Source organism: Embiotoca jacksoni, unplaced genomic scaffold, assembly GCF_022577435.1.
Source record: "Embiotoca jacksoni isolate LCO1_2020_lvr unplaced genomic scaffold, fEmbJac1.0.p SCAF_15, whole genome shotgun sequence".
Taxonomy (NCBI): Eukaryota; Metazoa; Chordata; class Actinopteri; family Embiotocidae; genus Embiotoca; species Embiotoca jacksoni.
Window position 1 is genome coordinate 3,308,720 of NW_027185285.1, and position 23,539 is coordinate 3,332,258.

The 23,539-nt window shown below is 43.6% G+C and overlaps 1 protein-coding gene across 3 annotated transcripts; it reads right to left on the reverse strand.

The window, feature by feature from the left end:
• Positions 1 to 168: 168 nt before the first annotated feature.
• Positions 169 to 23,293, reverse strand: camsap3 (calmodulin regulated spectrin-associated protein family, member 3). Of its 3 annotated transcripts, none has more exons than XM_069148868.1 (18): positions 22,776 to 23,293; positions 16,269 to 16,531; positions 9,901 to 10,041; positions 9,600 to 9,686; positions 8,613 to 8,645; positions 7,688 to 7,826; positions 7,445 to 7,584; positions 7,249 to 7,333; positions 7,095 to 7,137; positions 6,929 to 6,984; positions 6,683 to 6,719; positions 4,457 to 6,596; positions 4,243 to 4,367; positions 3,653 to 3,945; positions 3,455 to 3,548; positions 2,903 to 3,027; positions 2,679 to 2,797; positions 169 to 2,589 (listed from the first exon to the last, which is right to left on the reverse strand). In XM_069148868.1, the coding sequence occupies exons 1-18, from the start codon at positions 22,906 to 22,908 to the stop codon at positions 2,290 to 2,292; spliced, it is 4,353 nt and encodes a 1,450-aa protein (XP_069004969.1). In that variant the 5' UTR covers positions 22,909 to 23,293; the 3' UTR covers positions 169 to 2,289. The 3 variants fall into 3 exon arrangements, with proteins under 3 accessions (XP_069004969.1, XP_069004966.1, XP_069004968.1); XM_069148865.1 differs by having other exon boundaries at positions 6,683 to 6,755; XM_069148867.1 differs by lacking the exon at positions 8,613 to 8,645 and having other exon boundaries at positions 6,683 to 6,755.
• Positions 23,294 to 23,539: the final 246 nt, after the last annotated feature.

Sequence of the window (23,539 nt, forward strand, 5' to 3'; positions counted from 1 at the left end):
AAGCAGATTTCCCTTTCCAAAGCTCCCCCACTATTCACAGGAAAGGAAAGATGTCAACATCCAGTTGAAGGATATCAACTGCACTCATTCAAAATTCTAATAACATAAACACTAAATATGGGGAAAATAAACATGGGAATGAAAAAAAAAAAAAAAAACATTAATGTGGATGATTTAAAAATGATTTTATTCTCTGGTCCAGTTACCAAGGATAGTCAGTTTATGGAATGAACATACATAATGTGCTGGCACAGATTTGACAACAGAAGAAAAAGAAAACATAAATGTGATGACAACTTCTATGAAATGAATATGTGACTTATAACCTTAACCAAAAGAAGAAGTACTTGAAACTATACATCAAATGCACCATCTATTTCAAAGCAAATAAATACACGTCTGGATGATGTGCGGGATTTCTAAGGGGGAAGAATTGCACAGAATCAAAATATGGTGTTTCCTACCACATACTAGTTTTTACGAACACATAAATACAAACATCCACAAATTCCATATGTACTCCTCCACACGCACTTAACCATGTTTTTTTCTAAATGCTGCTCTCAACATTTATTTTTCACATCCGTTTTGGAATCTCATTCAAAGACGTTTCTTGGAGGCAGTCAGTGATTTGATAGAAGACAGCTGCACTACGGCCACTGCTGTAGTGCTTAGGACTGCAAAGGAAGTGAAGAGGGCTAGTTACCCATTCATTTTGTAGTGATAGTGATCTTAACACGAGCAGCTGCAGGGTCTGTTTTTCATATTAAGAGTGGACACTGGCAGAAAAAAGCAGTTTGGCATTTTACATTCCCCCAGTTGTACGTGAAGGAGTCTCTAGAGACTGTGGGGAAGACGAGGGCTGTTACAGTCCGGAATGATCCTTCATCAAGCAACCTACTGTTTATATGCCAGGACACACAAACAGGGAATAATATAATAGGAAACAGACTACTCATGACCTAGAGGATTTATTAATCCCTAGACAAACAGTTTCAGCAGTTTCAACTGTTTGACAATTTCAATTCATTCTCATTCACTCATTCTCATCTCAAACATACATCTCACTAATGCTTAAGCAGCAGGCTAGCTTATTCGTAGCTTACAAAGGTCAACTTACTTTTTACAAATCATTGTCAAAAAAAAAAAAATAATCAAAATAATCAGCATTCAGTATATATTAAATCAGCATTGATTATCATTTTCACACAGAGCCGTATCCAAGTAATGATAAACATAATAAAGCCCTACTTCATGTTTCCAGGATTCTTTTTCAAGATTAACTCACGTAACATTTCAATTCATCACATGTTGAAAATGAGAAAGCAAGTTAAGAGGGGAAAAAAAAAACAAGTCACATGAATTTCATTTTTCTTTCAGCTCTCAAAGGCTGAATCAGTTTGTCCAGCAAAAACATGTCAAAATAGTATAAAAAAAACATCCAGATGTCTACAGCTGAAGAGGATGCGGAGTGGAGTGGAGCGGAGTGCACAAACTATGGAGCACAGGCAGTTTCGAGGTGTGCAAGTCCACTGACAATCACAGCGGCCACCACCAGTGCAGCCCAGAGAGGAACCACCCACTTCGGTATTTTCTGGTCCTGACCAAAGAGTGAAAACACCCCTGAATGGAATGAGTGGTTAGTGTGTGCCCTACATTCATATGAGAGCAGTGTTACCTGCAAATAACTTTCAGCTGAGATCTCCGATCAGAACTGAGAGCTGAGCCGCTGGTCTCAGTCGACTGGAGAGAGAGAGAGAGAGTGAGCCCTGGAAGAAGAAAAGGCAGCAAAAGGAAAAGCAAGCAGAACTGAGGAGGGGTGGGAACTACTTGTGCCCAAAATACTGTTGTGTGGGCAAAGGCAGTGTGGTTATCCCCTCTTTTTCTTACCTAAGAGTCTCAAAAATGACTCCGGCATGGCAGGGTAAGGCAAGGCATGAGGAGGAAAGGGAACAAAAAATTGTCATCCTGATAGAACAAGTCGCAATTACATTTTACAATCTAGGTAGACCAGGCCGAGCCTGTCAGAAATTCTCAAGAGATGCTAAATACATTGGCCGATTGAGAGAGATTGGCCTGTTCTCTTGGCATGTAGGATAGACTTGATTGTTCTCAGGGTCCAGGTTCATAGCTGGCCGAAAAACTAATCAGTCATGCTGTCTGCTGCTATTCTAACTGGGTAAAGAACAATCTTAAGTGCCACACTGGCCCAAAAAAACAGGAAAATAAAAGTCAAGTTGGGAGTTGATTCCCTGAATGGAAACATCCCTACCCATCTTAGGGAAGTCTTCATTTGGGGGTGCCAAGCTTTTTGGGAGTTCCTGGGCGCTTTTGCCAAAAGTGTCCAGGGATGGTGAAAGCGTCAACGCTCATGGACATGGTTTTGGACGGGATGGCGGTGAACTGCTTGCGGTCAGAGCTGTACTTGTAAATGGACTCCACCATCTCTGCCGAGATGAGGCGGGGGCCGATGCCAGTCAGCCGTGCCATCTCCTCAGTTTCAGGGTTCATGGTGTAAACGGCTCTGAACTGGCAGCTGGTGTCTCTGAAGAGGATGAGGAAGTGATTGGCCGTGCTCTTCTCCATTTCCTGAAGAGGGAGATACAGACAAAGACAAAGTTAAGTGTGGTCACTTCCAGCCTTGTTAGAGTGGACTCTGACACAGCAGGACGGCTCACCTCTACAATCTTGTTTTTCTGTGGTTCATTGACCTTGCCGGCCAGGCAGCAGCGAGTGATAGCATTATGGATGATGAACTTGTTGGACTTAAAGCTAGGCTCCTTGTACAGCTTTGGTCCTGCAAGACACAGCACTTCTAAATATCATGTACCGAACAAAACACAGTTTAGTGGACTTCTTTTTTTTTTATTTATAAACTCTTCGTTTGGACCAGCTCACTGACCTGTGTATTCTGGGATTGAGGCAGGGGAGGAAATGGTGGAGCCATTCTCCCAGTCCTTCTCTCCATTCTGAGCACTCATTCGTCCGGGTGACATCAACCGTGAACGGGAGGGAGAGTGTGAACGGCTGGAGAGAGTCAAAGGAGTTTAGTGAGGGAAGTCGATTATCAACTTTGAGGCTGTGTGTACATGTTGTGTGTCAAATGCACCTTTGCACCTGATAACACTGATAAAAGCTCTCACAGTACCTGTAGTTACTATGCAGGGATACATTACACACACATACTCAATAGTCCGAGAGAATTATAGTGATTCTTGCTCATTGTACTCTGAATCAAGAGTTCAGTCTCACACGATTATATTTGTATTATAATGATATAACGCCCAGATCTACTGCATTATTAGATCTACTATATTATAGACATTTTTCCAAACATGGTGTAAGATACATGTTGTATCTCTTTGGCTCTGTTTTATACTGAATTGCACGCTTCCCACTTTCCAAGCATTTATAAAAAAATAAAAATACAATCCATCATCTCTGTGCAGGTTACCTAGGAGACTTCCTGATAGTCAGGCCTCCAGAGTCATTCGCCATGGACGACAGGTTCATGGTTGAGTGGGAGTACACCTTGTTCAGCTTAGTGCCTGCAAGGACGAAAAGAGGGACAGAAGAATGAATAATAGACAATAATGTGGGTGTAGAAAGTGAGCTCACGAAACTACGAACTTTTGTCGTCAGAGTGATTTACCCATGAAACCCTTGACAGGGCTGCGAGAGAGAACGGAGTCGTCTCTGAACACAGTCTTGGGTCTCTGCTTCTTGACACCGCGGACCGTGGTGGGTTTCTGCCTCAGCACCTTGTCCAAGTCTTCCATGATCTTGAGCTGGTGTCTCCTCTCGTACTCCAGCCGAGTGAAGTCTCCCCTGCGCTGGGGAGTCCCCTCTGCCGGCGGGGTGCGTGGCGCTGGAGGGGTGCCTGGAGTCTGGGGTCGGTCCTCACTCTTATTCGCCCAGCCTTCGATGATCATCCACTGGGGCTTGCTAAAAGCACGGGGGAGATGCTGTGTAAAACTTTAAGTGGGTGACACCAACGCCACCAAACCGACTTTAAAAACGTGAGAAGACTGAAGTACCAGACATTAATGGCAACTATTTGTTTCATTCATTTTAAAGTAAGATCGTACATCTTTAAATCCAAATCACTGGTTATACGGTGTAAAACCTTGACTACAGTAATATTTCAACTTTACAAAACTGATCAAATAAAATGAAACACATTCAATGTAATGATTCTAATTGGGTTATGATTGCATGTATTTCGTTAAAAAAGGGCCTCACTTTGACTCTTTTTCTTTTTCCTGCTCAAGTTTGCGTCTTTTCATCTCTTCTGCTCTTTTCTGCTGTTTCTCTATCAAGGCTGCTCTTCGCTGGGCCATCTCATCCTCCGGGCGGTCCTTGTCATCCTAATAATGAAGACAGATACAACAAAGCATGAATGGACAGACCTTCATTTCTAAAATGACACAGAAACAATAAGAAATCAGTCACCAACCTTGAAAAAGAAACCGACTCCCCCTTTGGCATCGGGCTCTGTCCAGTCACTCATCGAGTCAGAGAAAGCGTCTTGCACTTGGTCATCCTCTTCCCTATCTCCTCGCAAGGCAGACAACGAGATCTCGATCAGGCTACTGCGTTTGCCATTCAGCGTCCCTGCAGGGGCATCGCTCTCAAAGGAGCACTCTGACGGGGCACCCGAGCTGCAGCCTGCACTCGCAAACCCCTCCCTCCTCGCCAAAGGACTGTGCGAGGGCCCCGCCTCGAGGTCCAAGCTGAATATACTTTGTCCGTCATTGGAGCCTACCTCTGACAGGGCGTCGTCCGCCGCAGGATGAGGAGTCGGGGTAGGAGTTGGTACAGGGGTCGGTATCGGGGTCAGCGTAGGCGTGGGGGCAGGAGTCGGTCCAGATGAGCGCTGTTTATCCACGCTTTCAGAGTCACCGATGGAGAATGAGGACGAAGTCTGGACTTGGGATTGCCAGGGACTTACACGGCGAAGGTGGGGTATGCAGTCCACGTTTTGATGCGGGGTCATAACCCTCGACAGAGTTGGGACCTTGATGTCCATGGGACGACTGTGTTTGGGGCTTTTAGGGGGTACAGACTGGGCTCTTCGTTGGACTTTTGGAGACTTTGGAGGAGTGGTATGGTTTGGGATTTTGCGGGATGGAGAAGGAGAGGAGAAGGCTGAATTTAAATCTCTGGTGGATTCTCGAGACAGGCGTGTAGGGGGAGGGGCCGTGGGGGGGGTTTTAGGGCTGGTTGGAATAACCCAGGATTTGTTGCTGGAAGCTGCAGGTTTCTTCTTGACGAGCTGATTCTGCTGCTCAGTCAGCCGCTGCATGTCACTTTGCAGAGAGCTTAGAGCTGCAGTTAATTTTGACACGGCATTGTTATAATCCCCTAAAGGCGCTACCGATTTCTCACCAGGTGTCCCAGAGCTCTTCTCTCCTGGCGTACCTGCCTTTTCTTTGGACTGATCGACCTGTTTGTTGGGCACAAGTGCTCCTTTAACATTATCCTCATCCTCCACTGAGGGGCGCTGTTCATCCCGTTCCTGCTGCTCTTCCTCCTCCATTCGAGCTAATCTTTCTTCCAGTGTCAAGCGAGAGAGGTCTTCTTCTGTGGATGAGGTACTGACCTGACCATCCCCTCCTTTCCCCTCATGTTCATCTTCCCGCTGCTCCTTCTTCAACTGCAGGAAGGCACTCTTCCCGAGTCGTTGCCGGTGTTTTGCAAAAATGGCTTCAATACGCTTCTTCTGGGCTTCAATAGCTTTGCGCTTTTCTTCGAGCCGAGCCCCCAGCTCAGACACGTCATTGTTGATTTGTGGGCTATTGCTGGGGCTTTCTTCAGGCTTCTGTGCCCAACTGGTCATCGGAGGAGAAGATGGTTCGCTAGCTTTAGGTGAATCCATAATCTGCTTCTTTTTGCGTTCTGCAAAGCTGGTCATCTTCACGCCACTGTCGGGCACCTCTTTACCGTGGCCTCGAGCAGAGTGAGCAGCAGCAGCAGCTGGTGTGGTTGGAGTGGACTGGGCCTTAGGAAGGTCTTCTGATGCATCCGAATCCACACTGCCGTCCCTCAAGACTGAGTCATCATCTCGTGAACATTCAGATGTGTTTCTGGTGCGAGCGGATTCCCTGGACTCTCCCGTAGGCCGGTACATCATTCCTGAGCGTGTTGGGGCAGAGCAGCTGATTGGTGCCGAGTTGTTGTTATATCTAGAACTCACAGGGTCATCAGGAGAGTGGAGGTAGAAGCCATCAGGAGCGCCATCGGGGTGCAAGCGAGGCTCCATCTTGCTCTCGTTGTGAATAATTTGGAGAGCCTCTTCAATGGTAGGCAGCTCTCCTGTTTCACTTGTCCCGTGGCCGTTCTCTTCTGCCAACCTTGGAACGCCGGGAGTCGGCGTGGCCCACGATGCTCTCTGTGGGCCGTTGGGTCCAGAAGGTTTGCTAAGCAAATGGCTGAGGTCTTCAGGAGGGGTGTAGGGCACCCGGGTCATGTTTTGGCCTGTCGGGTTGAGTTGATCGGAGCTCACAGAGCGGGTTATCACAGGGTTGCCCATGACAATGTCCACATCACTGTCCAGGCCGAAAGGTATGCTGAAGGATACAGCAGACAAGGGCCGGCTAAGAAGGAAGAAAAATGCGAGTATGAGTACAATTAAATGTTTCAAAAAACAGTGTTTAAACGGTACCAAATATATGGCTCCTACCTGAGAGGTTTCTTGCCCCATGTCTTTCCAACTCCCTCTATATGAGACATTGAGGTAGACTGAGTCAAAGATCCTGAGTACAATGGGACACACAGACACGTAAAGGCATGCAAACCACACAGGGGTGCACAAATCAAGCAAACAATTCACCACTGAAAGGAAAAACACGTACAAAACGTTTCAAATATCCACCAAAATAAGAAAACACAACAGCACAAAACACAACTAATCTTAACTTAATCTTACCTGACACAGGGGAGGAAATAGGGAGGAAGGGCTTCTTGAAGATTGAGGGGGAGGAACTGTTGAAGTGGGGGAAATAACCTTTCAGTCCAGACAAGTGTTTAATCCAAAAGATGTGATATGTCAAGACTACTTCAATACAAAAATCACATTCAAAAAGCTTCTGTACCTGTTACCACTCAAGCTACTTGGTGTTACTGGTATAGATCCATCTGACAAAGAAGAAAACTCAAAATCAGACTTTGTAACAGATTATAAATGCTGTAACTTCAACCGTAATGTTACATCGTATTTACAAATCAAGGCAAATTGGTGACACTTACCTAACGTGTCTAGTGGCTGAACAAATTCTGGCCGTCGTACTTCAAACCAGCTAAGCAGTTCTGACAGGAAGCTCAACAAGTTTAGCTAAAGAAATCACAAGAAATAAATCAGGCATTAAGAACATAACACAGGATTCAGTCAATATGTTTGCTGATGTGTTCTACAATTCACTAATGATCGAGAGTGCGAAAGTACCCGGAGCTCCTGTGGCGTGTATAGCATATCCTCCAGTGCTAATTGACAGCAGCTCTTCAGACAGCTGTCACAGAATTCCCGGATGAACTGTAGGTTGTACAAACTGTCTGCTGCAGACATGGAATCCTTCATACAAACATCTGACAGAGAGAGGAGGAAAACAAGTGTTAAACTGACAGAAAAGGCCGAAGAACTAAAACAGTACAATCTTTATAGTACATGAAGAAAATGTGTTGTTGGTACCTTCAAGTCTCAGCAGGCCAGGACAATAGTAATGTATCACGGCAGCAACAGCACAACCACTGGACAGATCTTTAACTTCATTCACCACTGGAAAGACGGGCTTTAGTTTGGACTGAATTTTATCCTTCCTGTAGCGCAGCTAAGAAAACAACAACAACAACAACAAACAAGACAATCACACATCGATTGTGACTTTAGTGGTACTTTCAAACGTTAGTTGTTAGTCATCGTCGTCAAAGTTGTTCAAAGTTTACACACAGTGATTAACTACAGAATAAGTTGTGAAGGAGTAACATTACGAATGTGACAAAGAGGGCAAATAAAGTTCATGCCAAGGTCAAGGTCAGGAGAGATTATAGGTGAACCAATGGCAGATGCAAAGGGAGTGACTGAATCAGAGCAGAAAAGAAGATTTTTTTTTTTTTTTTAGGAACAATTGGGTCACGAAAGAGTCTCAGGAGGCAAACAGAGACTCAGAGAGACAGAAAATGCTTCAGGTACAACTGCAGTACACAGACAAACAGCCCACTGTCAGCAGGAACCAGCTGACTAGAAGCCCGTCTCTGTTAAACCCCGCAGCCATTCACAAACAAACACGCACCTCTGTCACACACCAGAGGAACCAGTTAAGCATGGGAGTTTCAAACGCCTGCTTGAATACAGACTGTGATTCATGCACCACTCATGTGTCCACAATCTATGCTTTTCACGCCGCTGTCCTGCCCCACTCTATTATGCTGTTAAGTGTAATTCAATGCAGAGTAGGATGTGACGCACGATGCATTCTCACACCAGCATATTGGGTGGTGGGGGGCGGGGGGGGGGTTAACACACCTGACCATCAGATATCTGCTGATAAATTGGATGAAGGCACTGGAGGGATGGAGGGAGAGAAGGAGGAAGCAGAGGAAAGGAGGGAACTTACAGGAACAAGTTTCCAGTACCAGCGAGTAGGACACTGTCCGAGAGGAGGGACAGGAAATAGAGAAAGACAAGGAAATGGAGAAGAGGAGCACAAGGAGAGGTATTAAGCCTACAGTGGAAGAACTAGACAAGGGTTGTGACGACAGTACTTTCTTGAAATGACAAGAGAACCTTGTTGTCAAAGCAATGACGCAGTCCTTGGATTTATTATGTCAACCAATACTTGTTAGGCTTGTACACTACCTGGAATTGCAGCATAACAAACAATATTACTGCACTGAGTGGCCAGTTTTTCCCCACAGCAGAGACTGAGACATAAACAGGTCTTTTCAAATAAGCAAAGAAGGTGAGAAACCATTGAGTTTAAATGTGATTATTGGCCTTTATTAATTGTTCTAAAAATGGAACCTGCAGCACCAACATTCCTGTAAACTGATTCCTGCAATATGAATATTTGGGGTGCCACCGACTTTTTGCTAAAGGGGCAATCGTTAGGTTTCTCTCTAAAATATTGCAAGGTGTTACCTTACTATATAAAATGCCCTGTGATGTTATGGTTTGTTCTATTTTGGAACTTCAGGTGCTTCATGGAGGTGGATTTACTGTTTCTCTGTCCGTCAGAGAGTTCAGACACTCTGCTGCTGCTGCTGCTTTTAAAGCTAGATTAGAGTGATCAGTCATTATTGAAGTTCACCCTAACTCCACCTAATGATTCTGTATTCCTCCTGGTGTTACTCCCCCACACAATGTCTCTTGAATGTTGCCCGAAGCCGCACCTAACTGCGGCTGGTTTGCATCACTGACTGTGGTCACCAAAATTGCAAAGCGTTTCTGTTCACACCTATTTATGTTTGCGCCATGGGGATTTTGCTTACGTTTGCGCCTGCGTCTCATTTCATAAAAACAGAGCCCTGAGGGCATAATCCCGAAGACATTATCATGTGTGTTAATAAATAATAATACGCTGAGCGTGTAATGCCATACTCACAGAGGGTTGAACAGGTTGGGGCTCTGTTATGGCCTGAGATGAGTCATTCTGGGCTCCTTCAGTACGTTCCTTCAGCTTCTGGTTTAACTGAGAGCATCGTAAGAAGACAAAATAGTGAACACACGCATCAATAATTTGTTCTGTGTTCACACAGTAAGACATATAGTGGAGTAAAGAATTACAGCAATGTCATTTATTAAGCTAAACAGACACAAAGTCATCGAGGACAAGTCTGGACAATTTCTGACAGGATACAAGACAGATGTGTGCTTGCATTGTTTCTCTCTGGCCGGCTCTTTACCTCATTAACCCAATGAAGCAGAGCATCCTCCCAACTGGAAGCTCCACCCAGTAGCTCAGCAGAATCACATGTCTTCGCCGCAGTCACCGTCTCCACGGCTCCCACGGCCATCAGGGCATCTATCACTGCCAGGTGAGCACTCTGCACCAATCACATGGGAGAAAGAAGAGGAAGTGAAGGCCAGAGAGCCCATATGGCATCAATCAATTACAGCTAACACAATAATGTTGAACGCATACATTTCTACTGCTTCAGCACTGCTTACTGCAGAACAGATAACATCTCTATCTGCATCACTTCTATTATTTACCAAAGGCATGCTCTAGAGGTCACACTAAGCCAGCTGTGAGTCAGCAGAAACTCGGACAAGTTCCCAGCAAGCAAACACACACATCACTCGATGTGGGTGAACTTTGGACCCAAGCTTGAACACTCATTAAATCATTAAATAGGCAATGGACCTGTGACATGATAACACACGTGTCCCAGGACTGTCATTCCTCAGCTGCTTTCCCTTTATTTGTCTTCTTTTCAGCTGCTTTCCTTCCCTTTCTGCAGTATTTGTATTTCTGTGCGACTCATGTATGAGAGACTGCAGGATTAAATGAAGTGTTGTAATTAGATTACCGGGACACACAACAAAGACCATTCATTGGAAGAAACAGGTGTCTGTGACTGCATGTATTTTTGTCAACCAACAGAATGAATTTAAAAACCTATTTAGATGCAGGTTTTCCCACACAAATACAACAATAAAACAAAAAACATGGTTATTTTAACCTTCCCATGCATTTGAGATCCAACAGATCTCATTCTTGGGAGACCATCAGAGAGTACTTTCTAATAGCCAGAGCCCATTAAAATGCACCAACAACATTATCAGCTCAGTTAGAGCGAGCGCCTTAACTCCATAAACCTTTTAGCTCATTAGAAGTCATGCTCTGTTTGTGTCGTGAGGCTACAGTGAAAAGTAGTGTATATACAGAATCGCACAATCCTGTCTTTTGTCCAACATTTCATCTAGTTTTACATTTTTTTGCAGTTAATAATGTGATCACAACTGGAAAATAAAGTGCTCTCTAGTTTAAAAAACCCTCTATGGCTCATTAACAAAAGTTAGTGCAGTAGGGCTTGGAAAAAAAGAGACAAAACTGGAAGTGATAATGATTTGCCTGTTAGGTTGTTCTGTAAACAACTCGTCCCTGGTCTATTTATTTAATAATTCAGTTTCCACTCAACCTCAGTACAGAGGCTCTGTTCTGCTCTCTATTGGTTAACTGCAACAAGCACCTTGTAATAATTAATTCTGGCCAACAGAGAGGACGGCCAGGTCACAAATAACACATTCCTGTCATGGGGCCACTCCTTCAAACTCCAGTCAACAATTTGAGGCTTAATCTGTGCAAATCAGTGCCTGCTCCCATTTACTACTTACAAATTCCACCACAGAGGCCACACATTCTTATTCAAACCTCTTGTGTAGTGCTAGATGGGGGCCGGTGGCAGTCCAGCTGCGTGCATGAGCTGCCTACTCAACCCTGAAGTAAAATGCTGACCTGGGCAGACCCTGTGCTGGGGCGGGCAAGGGAGGCTATGCCAGGAAAGGCTTGTCAGATAGTATTGGGCCAAGCTCAGTCAGTGGGAGAGATGTGGCACTGACTGGCCTGCCCTCCAAACACTTCTGCCAACACGAGGGTTGCTCCCTCCCTCCCTCCCTCCCACTCTAGTGTGGCTGTAAGACATGGCTTGTCTTTTCGGTGGAAATGTATACAGCACAGATGGGGACAAATGACCTGATACAGAGACCGAGGCTGAGGCCTCTGGAGAGGGAAAATTCTTGAAACTAGAGCAGCCACAAGCTGTCATTGACATTACATTTTTATTTGTTGTCATAATAATAATAATAATTCAATTGCGTACTATATCAACTTTACTGCTGTAATTAAATGAATGTATTGTATTTATTGTTTTACAAAATAGTCCAAAATAGTGACACCGAACAAATTCAAGCTATTGTTGTGTGAAGAGTTTCTCTGATGTAAACAGACAAACGTCCATTTCATCGAACATCCATCAGATTATTTTTCTGTTTACATTGATTTGTTACATTGTCACACTCCCTGGCCACTTTAAGGGTGTTGTATCTGACTGTATTATCCAATTTTGCCACTTTATATTTGTATATGAGGTGGGCAGGACAGTAGAAACACCACTCCAAATAAAGCAGTTCAATTCAACACTACTGCAAAGTGAACCTCAGTAATTAAAAAATAAACACAGTTCAATCAATACGTCAATAACCGACGAGGTCAAAACAGAATATTATTATCATTGTAAAGGTAGAATTTATAGCTGAGCTGTTGTATTCAATAACATGCGTGTACCAAATAAAGTGGCCACTGATTGAAAATACTACATAATATTGAGAAATTAATTTCAACCATTTTGTTCTCGGGTCTCTTTCTGCAGCTAAGTTCTGCCAGCAGCTGTGCTTTTAACTCTCCATTTGAAAACAAAGTGATTTAAGATAGTGACACATTTTTACATTTAACCATAACGTATAATCACGGGTTGGAGCTTTTACCACAGTGTGAAAGGAGACAGGATGACTGAGAGAAAGGGAGGAAATGACTGACAGACTTAGTGAAAGTGTCCAACTCTGTTGTCATGCTATATAGTAATTATTCAGAAGAGCGAGTAGACGATAGTCCATGACAGAAAGTGCAGAATAAAAGGGGAAGAAGAGGGGTGTTGCTGGTGGATTTCCCGTTGCAGACCCAGGAGAGCTCGCTAAGCTAAATCACAAGTCTCCCTAATGAGACGACAGAGAGGAGCAACTCGAACACACAGCACTGAGCCTGCCAGATCACCATAACAACCATCCAGCTGACCCACAATGCACCTCAGTACGAGCCTGGCTGCAGCGCTGCTCTGTGCTCCCGGCTCAGCCCCTGCTCTCTGCTCGGAAACATCCAGCACCCCTCAAACCAATGTGGCGGAGAGAGGAAAAATTAATACCCCGTCAATTAACCCCGTCAACATGAAATCTTTATGACCTTATTTCGGAAATCTGCTTGCATAATCGTGTCAACGACTCCGCTAAACAAAGAAAGCGAAGGCATCATGTTGATCGTTAGGTGCGATTATGATGAGGGCAAAATCTGATTATGTCTGAAATATGACTTAACCCCATCCCCCTGCCCCGCCTGGTGCCTACTGACGGGGAGACAAACAGGGGATCAGGCGGGCCTGGGGCCCAGGAGGGGATTTTTGAAAGGAGGTTATATGAACACTGATATGTACAGTACATGAACTGTATGCTAGAAAGATTAGTGTGGAAAAACTTGCTTAGCATACGGTAGATATATTTAATTCCTACTGGACATTAGCTTCCCATCAGCAAAGGCCCAAATCAGAACAAGTGGTGTAAGATGATGGTTAGTGTTTCTGATGGTCTGCCACTTCTACTTTCAGCTAAGCTCCCGACCGATGCTCACTTGACCAGAAACCTGCCAACACAGCAGTATAATTTAAGACAAAGTGTCACTGCCTGTCCAAAACCAACAGGGAACCAGGAAGAGGGTTAGCTGCATTATGGCTACATGACTTACTTTGTCACTGTGGGAACCGATGTTTAATCACATCTCTCGTGTGGTCAATATCGGTGACCTTGAAATGGATAATAATCATTATAGTCTATTGTCCCAACAACAATAAATATTCCCATGTAGTTTGATGTTGTGAGACATATTAGGTACAGGGCGAGTCAGTGGTCATCTCTGGCGTGTCATCCAATCGTGCATAGTGACGTTCAGTCTGGATGGCAGATTATCTCTAATCTTCCAAGATCTTTATCCTCAATCTGAGGAGTGATGGGGGCTGGGCCACCACCAAAAGGACACACACGCTCACATGCAGCAAGTTACGGGTGGAGGCAGTCGGACACCCTGAACACCACTCCAAATCTATAGAGTTCCCCTTTTATAATGACCCCAGCCTGTACAGATGCTGGTGCTACTTTGGATTGCAGGAAGAGTGTCCATGATTTGCCGTTTAAAGAATTGCATACCTTCTAGACACCCTGTAAAGGTATAGCAAAAGCATCGGTCAATAATACTTATGCAGGTGTTGAATAAACCAAATCAATGTGCCAACATTTTGTTTCATTTTCTTCGTAAATATTTTTGAATCCCTTAACGGAGGAAATTCAAGGTCTCAAAGCGGGGAGAAACGGCAAACGCTTCGTCATTCCGTAGCATCGGTGTACAGTTTGATGAAGAGAATACTTATTATTGTACGGCTCTTTACGTTGTAGGTTAGCTATTGACGTGTCTCTTTTTGCCCTACTTGGATCGTGGTGCCAGCCGTGTAGTTTTCCAAACAGCAGGTCACTGGTGCTCCACTTCAAGCCGAGCCACTACCGACATCTTTACGGGTTAGGATAAACCGACATCCCTGGATTTACACACGAGCCAAATTTCAGAACGATCAGCCAGCAGCAGCAATAATGTAAGACTTGTAATGTAGCAAATAACGAAAAGTCATTAACAGTGTGCATAATGAGCACATTAACTGGCAGTAGTATTCGTCGGTCAGCAACAAGCATGACTCAACATACTTTTACATACATACACTGTGTGTTATCCTTTTGTCTGGCACAAATCTGTGAAGATTTAATATGCAGCAGTCCTGCAGCAGATTGCGGCTGCCGCAAAGCCGTTTACTGGCCAAGACCCACGTTGATGCTCCATCCTTCTATTGCTGCAGCATGACCCACTTTCATCGCTTGCCACACTGTAGCTGCAGTGGCAGTCAGTGGCAGACGAGCTCCAAGAGCAGCCGAGCGGTGACTGGAAGGTTCATACACCAAACCGGCAAACAGGAGAAGCAGCATTAACAGTAACAGCCAAAATTAGAGTTGGATGATTAGGATTTACAGCTAAGGGCCACGGTTTGACCTGGAAACATCATCCAGAGCTACGACGCATGTCGTGCACGCATAGAGATTCATGCACACAGATTACAGCGACATCATGCATGAAAGAGACCTGTGTCATTAGGCCATTATTGGTGCTGGAGCAATTATCATGAGCAAATGTAGTCGTTATTACTGCGACTACAATTTTTAACCTTCACTGCTTACATTTTTGCCGTTGTTGGTGCCTTGGTGTGAAATGACACGTATGCTGCTGCAGGTAGTAAATTTCCATGTAACAAGGATCTACTGGTTGTGGATTTTTTTAAAATTATTATTTATAGTAGTTTTTAAAATGCCACAGATACATTCACGCATTTTAAAGCATACAACTGAGCTCATCATCCCAACCGTGCAATCAACAGTCCTGTACCTGCTGCAGGGGCCAGCAGACAACAGCGGCGCAAACAGCGATCACATAGCGACACCATTTTCTCTACAAATCCCTGAAGAGTTCCCACAAAGCTTTCACAAACAGCCTGTATGTGGATGAACCAAGATGGCTGGGGAACTGCAGGTCATTCTATAAGGAAGATGATGATCGGTATAAAGGGAGGATTTACAGGAGTTTTTCCAAACTGAGAGAAAAAAAACAAACTCAGAAAAGCAGCAGATATTTCATTATATTGAGTCGTAAAAAATAAAAACACATGTTAAAGAAAGAAAGAAAGACAGACAGACAGTTAGAAAGAAAGAAAGAAAGAAAGAAAGAAAGAAAGAAAGAAAGACAGTTAGAAAGAAAGAAAGAAAGAAAGAAAGAAAGAAAGAAAGAAAGAAATAAAGAAAGAAAGAAAGAAAGAAAGAAAGAAAGAAAGAAAGGACATTGTCACGAGCTCAGATGACAAACCTGTTTCTCTTGATTTAACTCGGTAAACGAGCCTGGAGTATTCTCTCCACACACAGAATCTAAAGTTTCACCAGAACTGGTCAGGTATTGTTCCAATCTGGATCGTCTATTGTATGTGGACTCGCTCTCTCCCTCTCACACCCTGAAAGTAAAGTAGTCATCCCTTGTGTCACGTTGGCTGCCCTATAGTCCTCACAGCTGGAACCGCTCATCCTCCGGGATGGTGGGGGTCTTTTTGATGTCCTTTAATCCCTCGAATCAAAGCATAAACATGCCCCTACATCAGCAACCAAGAGAACTTGACCCCTGCTGCTTTTCTACAGACTCCTGGAAAGCAGAGAATATGGTTCCGCAGGAGGAGACATTCTCTCCTTAGTGTGACAGACAAACATAAAAGTAATTCCTACCCCTCCAACCTCCTCAAAAATAACAGTTCTCCTTGAAGTGGCAACTATATAGCCAACTGAACTTCAGTGGAAACATCCCCTTTGTGTTTACTGCTCTTATAACCTGTTAAAAGTCTCAATTTAAGCATGACAACGTTACCATTTTGATGGGTTTATGCCGGAGGTCTGCATCGGTCACTGTTGTGTCCTGGTCTTTGGCGACTACGCCTCTCTGAGTAAGGAGCAGCAGCAGGGCGGCGTTGTCTTTGGGCTGTGCCTCGGCTCCAGTGCCCCCCAGTAGAAGGCTGTAGGTGCGACAGTAGAGCTCTGAGGACTGCAGGAGGCGTGTGACTGGCGGTTTAAGATGCTCCTGTTCATACTGGTCACAGTAGAAGGGGTCACGCAGGTCTGCAGGGACATTTTCTACCAAGAGACAAAACATAAAAGACATGGTTAGACAAGTTCCTGAGGTGGTTTCACAGGAGAACTGTGAGCAACAATATTTCCAGGGAAAAATGTCAGGAGAGAAATGTCTGCCTTTACCCATTTACCTCAACTGCTTATCATGCGCATGTTCTATTGTTGTGGGCATGCAGACCAGCCGTCTGCCAGTTCAGTGGCAGATTAAGCCAGCTGGTGTATACCATAGATCTATAATCATATGAGTGAGTGGAGCAGAGGAAACATCAAGGTTAGTGGGGCATGATGAGCTCAGAGGTTGGCATCTGCAGATTACAAGATGCTCTGGCACTTGTTTCTTTCCTCTTTTTAAACCCCTTGCTTCAAATTTGTTCACAGCTTCAGGGAAATGTGCTCTTTAATATCTTCAGCAATGATTTAAATCTCAGTATTAGAAAACAGCAACCTAAAAGGAGCTTTCAACCTCACAAATATCAAAGGGTAAGGAGCAACTCTTATTATGTCACACCTCAGAGAGGGAATAATAAGGTAATATGTGACATTATCAGAGGCTAGATGAAGGACTGATGAACAATTTGTTCAGACGGGTCTTTCGGAAAATAAAACCAACACAGCATCACTAGCCTAAAAACACACACTTGACACACCCTCTTTAAAACTGGTTTCTCTACATCTGGGCCAAACCAGCGGCAAGCGTAACAGATTGTGTCTGTGTGCAAACATAGTCGAATTAGTGTCTTGCTACTTTAAAGGGCCTTCGGGGAAGAAAAAAAAAAAAAAGTCGACAAGCTGTAATAATCAGTATGTGCCTGAGAACAGCAAAGAGAAACTTTAAATGTGTGTTTATGAGAGCCTAAGATTGTGCTTAACAGAGGAACAAAGGGGGTCATTACAAGGGAGGTGTCCTACAGTGTTGCATCATTATAGAGTCATGTATTGGATCCACTGACATCAGCCAACAAAACAAAACAGCCTGCGTTGGACAATGCCCTCGTCTCTGTCTCACTCTCACCCCGTGATGACTACAGCTGTCAATCAATATTGTCTGTCACACCACATGGTTTCAGAAATTGCTAACGTCACTCCTGTTCACACTGTTTTAGGTCCACATAGTTGCATAATAAAGGTAAAAGGAAAAAAAGTCCCAACAATGGTGTGTTTTAAAAAAGAAAAGAAGAAGAAGAAAAAAAGCTCTCCCAGAAGGCAAAGCAGGATGCAAATATCACAACTCAGTGAGATGGAAGAGATCGATATGAACCAGATTTTCCTATGAGACAGTATGGCCATGAATAATGACTTTGTGTGTCACATATTGGAAATGAGCTAGGTACAAATTTGAGGCACAGGTGTACAAAAATATTCAGTGTAACTAGCCCAAGCAAAAAGAAATGCGATGCCACTGTAGTGTTGACACCGACACACTCCCAGGGAAATATTTAGATTATAAACACGTGCTTGTGTGTTTGCATAAACTGGAGCAACCACCTCTCAGTCACTTTCACAGGTCAAGGGGTCAGTCCTTATCTAGTGGTTTGACTGAGAAGGCAAAAGTCAAAAGTGTGCAAAGTTTATCAACACATTACCACATAAAAGTAGAAAAGTTCAAGCAATTGGGCTCTATTGAGGCGATTTTGACAAAGAGGCCAAAACTCTTACATCTGCAGGATGTGCTGTGAGGAGAGCAAACCGTAGGGTCACATTGTTGTTAATGTCACACCAGAATAAGCGGAGAAAAAAAAAAAAAATCCAGTACCATTTCAGAGAGGAGCTGCAAAATATTTACTCATTGACCAAGCTATTAAAAATATAGTGGAATTGATAAGAGCTTGTCATCGTGGCTGTAGTCAAGGCAGCTATGTAAGCTTCTATCTGTACTGATCTGCACTGTTTGATAGCTTGCTGATAACAGGAGCCATGTGTCCTTCCACATCATTGACTGGTTGAGCCAGCGTGCTAGTCGTATCACAGACATGTCTGAGAATAATCAACAGGCACAGAGCAACACAAACCCATACAAACAAAGTGTGGTTGAAATAAACCGGTGTTTAAACCAAGCCAGCTCCTTTGGTAGAAAAAGGTTGGACGACACCCCACCACCCACCCTTCTCACTTTACATTAGAGTACAACTACCAGCATTGGATTTCACGACGGTTGTCACAGTAACAATGAACGTTAAGTAGCTCTTTCTCTGTTAATATCAAGTCACAGCAGTTTGCAAAACCTGCCGGATTTGACAGTGTAAACTGTCGGGCTGCTTACTGGAACCTTTCAGGAACTCTGGCACACAAATAATTTATCGCAGCTCAGATATGCACAAGTGGTCAGGGTAAGCATACAAGCTAAAGGCTTAAATGACAACATTTCCACCTCCATGTCATGTTTCGGCCTCAATGCATTCACGCCAATCAAAAAAAATCCAATAAGGCGACAGATATTTTTCTTACTCCGCCACTTCTGTAAATTACTTTTACAAAATGAATAGCTCAGCATTGCTTGTGTTTTAATAAGGCTATCGCTTGCAACTGAGAAATCCTACTTGGAAAATTGCACTATAAACATCATCATCATGTGGTGGGAAGGATCAAATACTGATGATTATACAGTTCTCTCTTTTAGAACAGAGCAGGTACTGTTTTGTTGCCCCAAAACCAAGCAGTGGTGAGAGCGGCTGTGGTATCGTACCCTACACATGACCCATCGTTCTGACTGAACTGCTAATGCCAACAAAACTATTAATAAACTACAGATTAGCATCTCCGACAAGACTGGTAGAGATTAAAATTGGACAATTTAAGACCGTATTATTCAATTTATATTAAAAAAAATAGTGTTTGTTTTGATAGCCAACTGGAAACAAATCAAATGATACGTTTATCAGATAAGATATCGGATGTACGTCTCATCTGCTGGCTTGAAGAAATATCTGACATGGATGAATACTAATATATAATACTACGCTGACTGATTTGACTCCATTCATATGGTTGTTTGCTGAAACGCATAAATACAATATTCATGTATTTGATCAATGAACCGGCATCTGACAGTATGTGCGCTGAAGGAAAAAGCACACTTCAAACACTACATGTGAAGAGTCTCCCATCTCCATATGCATTCACAGGTCCACTTAACATAAACCTGCCACCTCTAACAGCCCTTCGTATCCTGTAACACATCAACACAGGCTGCACTGCGATAGCACAGCAGCCTTAAATTGCATTAAAGGGCCAGTGTACACATCCTGCAGACAGAGTGTGTGATTACATTATGGCTGACGTACGAGGCTAACAGGAAAACACTGGACCACAGCGAGGGTACACTCCTTGCAGAAGTGTCCTCCAGCGAGACACAAACTCCCAAACAGACCTGTTGGTTCAGGAGCTTCCTTGTACCTTGGAGATCCCAGTGAAGTGCAGCAATTCATTTTTCCTACTGTCATGTATCATATTACCTTGAAACACACTGTGCATCTCAGTAACTAGGTCAGCGGGAGTTTGCCTGAAGGATTTTGATATAGTATACCACTATGAATTCCTACCGTTTGAGTAAACACTAAATAGCGCCCAACATCCTCCTTTAGGTCCTTGTCCCGTGTTGACTCACCACAGTTATAATGACTGGAAGAGGATGAGTAATAATTCCAACAGGACTGCATTATGATCCAACAGCAACTTTGAAGCCGAGTGGAGTTAGCATGCTAAAGATAAAAGTGGTTTACCAGTGGGACAAGTACAAGGTGACTCTGTTTCACTGTTAGAATTAAAATAACCAGGAGAGGATACCAAAGACACTAATGACCAAAACAGGGAACATTTTAACTGGGGCACTGACTGTTTTGTACACATACAATTTACGATTAGTGCTGTGAACTGAAAAGCAGAATAAATATACTGTAGCCTACATCATCCCAATGAACTTGTCAGTATATAAGGACAAGTTTCTCCCAAACCTAAACAGGTAAATCTAGAGTAGTCTCATTCCAATGTAAAAGCACCAATGGTTTTAGTCACCCTCAAATGATCTGTCAAGTCATTTGTCATAGCGACTTCAAGAGTAGATCATAAATTACTTCCTTGCCTAACTACTTTTCTTTGACCTTTCACAGAAAACCATACCTTTAACATACATAAACTGGCACCAAATGATTCCTTTATGCTGTATGACAGCATGTAATGATTGAGTTTTATGTTGCCTCCTGACAGTACGATTGGGAAACTTAAACATAATGTCTGAGCATAGTGAGCAGAATGTGCTGTCTATTACGAAAGCAAGAAGTTTTGCAAATGGCTTAGGCTCCTTTCTGTTCAAAAGGGATGTTTTTCTTGGCTAAAGTAGATAATAAAATATCAGGGCGGCTCTTTACTTTAACATTTTGTACAAGGTTGAAGTATTATGTTCCAAACTGTTTCGCTTAGGCATGGTTATAAATGTTTTTTTGGAGCTGGTTATCTTTACACCATGGATCTGGTAGTGGTTTAAATGACCTTGTTGGAAACTGCATTCTGGGCACTTCTAGCTTCTAGCCTTGAAAAAAAAGAAAATGTCACACTAACATAGGTATTTCAGGTCAAGTCTCTAAGCAGATTATCATGGATTCATTTTAGGATAGCCTATATTAGACTACAGATATTTTCTAATTATTTTTTTTTGTATGTCATTAGTCCCAAGACATGTTTTTAAAGCATTTACCATTCCCCCAACCAAATAAAGACCTCAGATGTCAATTTCTTTTGTTGCAAAGACTAAAACTGTCACCGATCGTCATCATTAGGTTAATTGACCTCGGAGCTGAGGACCAGATCACCACGTCTGGCTCCGGGTATCTGCGGTATTCTGAGAAGGGACTCGATGATGTCATTTTCAATTTGCAGGAAATTTATCAGCAAGGACATGGATTTGATTAAGAAATAAACTACAGATCATCACAGTGTTTGTCCACATACTCCTGGAGCCTGGCATGGAGTGACTTTGACCGAAGGGTGTGGTTGAGGTGCTTAACAGAGTACAAACAAGCTGCAGCAGCCCGGAGTCCTGAACCCACGGTTTGCCTGGGATTGTGTAACACACAAGTCATGTTGTTAAACTGAAATGGAGTTCACCTCACACCCTTTCCAGGCCAAACGAATTGGTTCGCAATTAAAACCTTTACCATCAACTCCAGCACATCTCATGAATGTGAGTGTTTAGAGGTGTTTTTCTTGTGTGTCCTTTGTTTATGTGACTGTACCCAAGATTACCTTGAAAAGAGTGACCTATCATTAGGCTGCTGTGTGTACTCTGAGTAAAATAAAGTTAAATTGAAAGGAAAGGAACATGTCATCAAGCCTTTCTCAAACAGCCCCTACTTTGGTGTTGCCTTTGTGAGATCTTATCTTTACCAGTTAGTGCTCTAAAACAAAGAAACGTATTATCACCTCAGGGTCAAAGCAAGACTTGTCTCAGGAAACCTAAGGCAAAACAAAGTCTTATGAGGCCCTATTTGCACTGAAACGATCTTTTTTTTTTTAGTTGGGTGTATTTTGCACCATAGAGGCTGGATGGTTTCTCACAAATGCCTATAGAAATTTGCTGACCAAGGATACTGTAAGAACCCCCACTTCCCCCCTGATAATTTACGATGGAACAGGAGTCCGTGCAGTATATTCACTGTGTGCACAACGGGCTACTTACTGCCTGCTTCTGATCCCCCCCCCAAAAAATATATGCAGCAGAAAGCGCTCGTTCACTTTGACTAGCAGGGGGCTGTCATCATCACGGGGAGGAGTGAATGATACTGAAAAACATACCCGCCCCATGTGCCATGTCTGTGTAACCGGATTAAAAAAAAAAAAAAAAAAAAACATACCCAGCAGTCTGCAATTTCAGTCTGAAGCCTGGAAACGCGACAAAATGGGTTTGGCGTGATAAGGCCTGTGAGGAGGGAGGCCCGTTTCTGCCTCTGAAATGTGACCACCCATTGAGTGGGAACAAATGACATGTGTCAGACTCAACATTGCACCCAGCGCGTGGGTCCTTCTTTTCATATGCGTCTCTTTGTGCTGAAAAGAAAAAAAAAAAAAAAAAAAATCGCTGAACCGTACACACACACACACACTGCGGGTTCCCCTACACGCATGTGCTTTTCGCCACACCGCTGAACATATAATATGAACACATTGCTGGACAACAAAAGGATGGTGGTCTTTAGACGACCTCGTTATTGAGTCACCAGGCCTGCCGCCTACACTAAAAAAAAAAAAAACCTACCTGCGCTGCCGTAGGACTTCCCCAACAGCCACCCGACACTTGCGCATATTTTTGATTTAGTGCAGTCATACAAATCCAATGGCTTTATGTCTGGGACCACAAAAGTCTTCCTCATGGTAGGGGAGTCCACCATAGCGACTCCGTAAAAAAAAAATATAAAAAAAAAATTGGAAGCAATGCTGGCAAAAAAAAAAAAAAAAGAAGACAATATATAAAAAAACAAAAATTCAAGCAATCATTCTGTTAGTAGACTATTCCACACGAGCGGGACTGGGAATACGGATGTGGTTTCGGGTTTTGTCGGGAAAATATCCGCCCCGGAGCTGCTTTCCAAGCCAGCTAATGTCGTTTTTCCTGCCTGGTTTTGAAGGCGAAATTCCTGCTTAATTGTGCCTTGCGATCAAATGAAGCCCCGACCCATCGGGCTGTTACGAAAAACCAGACTATTCCCCTCGTTTTTTTCCCTTCTTCGTCCGCATTGCTGTGTTGTCAGTTCACCGTACGCAGCTTCACTCCAGTCCAGCCGATGACTGACTACCAGGTGCTCCACACTGGCAGCGCTCACTCACTGCTGCTGTCCAATAGGAATTGAGCTTGGACGATGAGGGCGGGACCTCCCTGTGAACGAAGACAGCAGGTACAGGTGTGGTGTGACTTCTGCTGCAGGTGCATCTGCTGGCACACCGGTGGGCTTTTCGATGGGAAAGTCCAACAGCTGAGAGTAACCTAATAGCATAATGTCCCGTGAATAGGTTTACCATGAC

Excerpts from the sequence above, each read along its gene's own strand:
- camsap3 (XM_069148865.1), bottom strand. The coding sequence starts at position 22,908 with ATGGTGGACTCCCCTACCATGAGGAAGACTTTTGTGGTCCCAGACATA. Across the intron at positions 7,827-8,612 it reads GGTACTGGAAACTTGTTCCT|CTGCGCTACAGGAAGGATAA; the intron begins GTAAGTTCCCTC and ends TTGTTTTCTTAG. Across the intron at positions 2,590-2,678 it reads AGAAAAACAAGATTGTAGAG|GAAATGGAGAAGAGCACGGC; the intron begins GTGAGCCGTCCT and ends CTCCCTCTTCAG.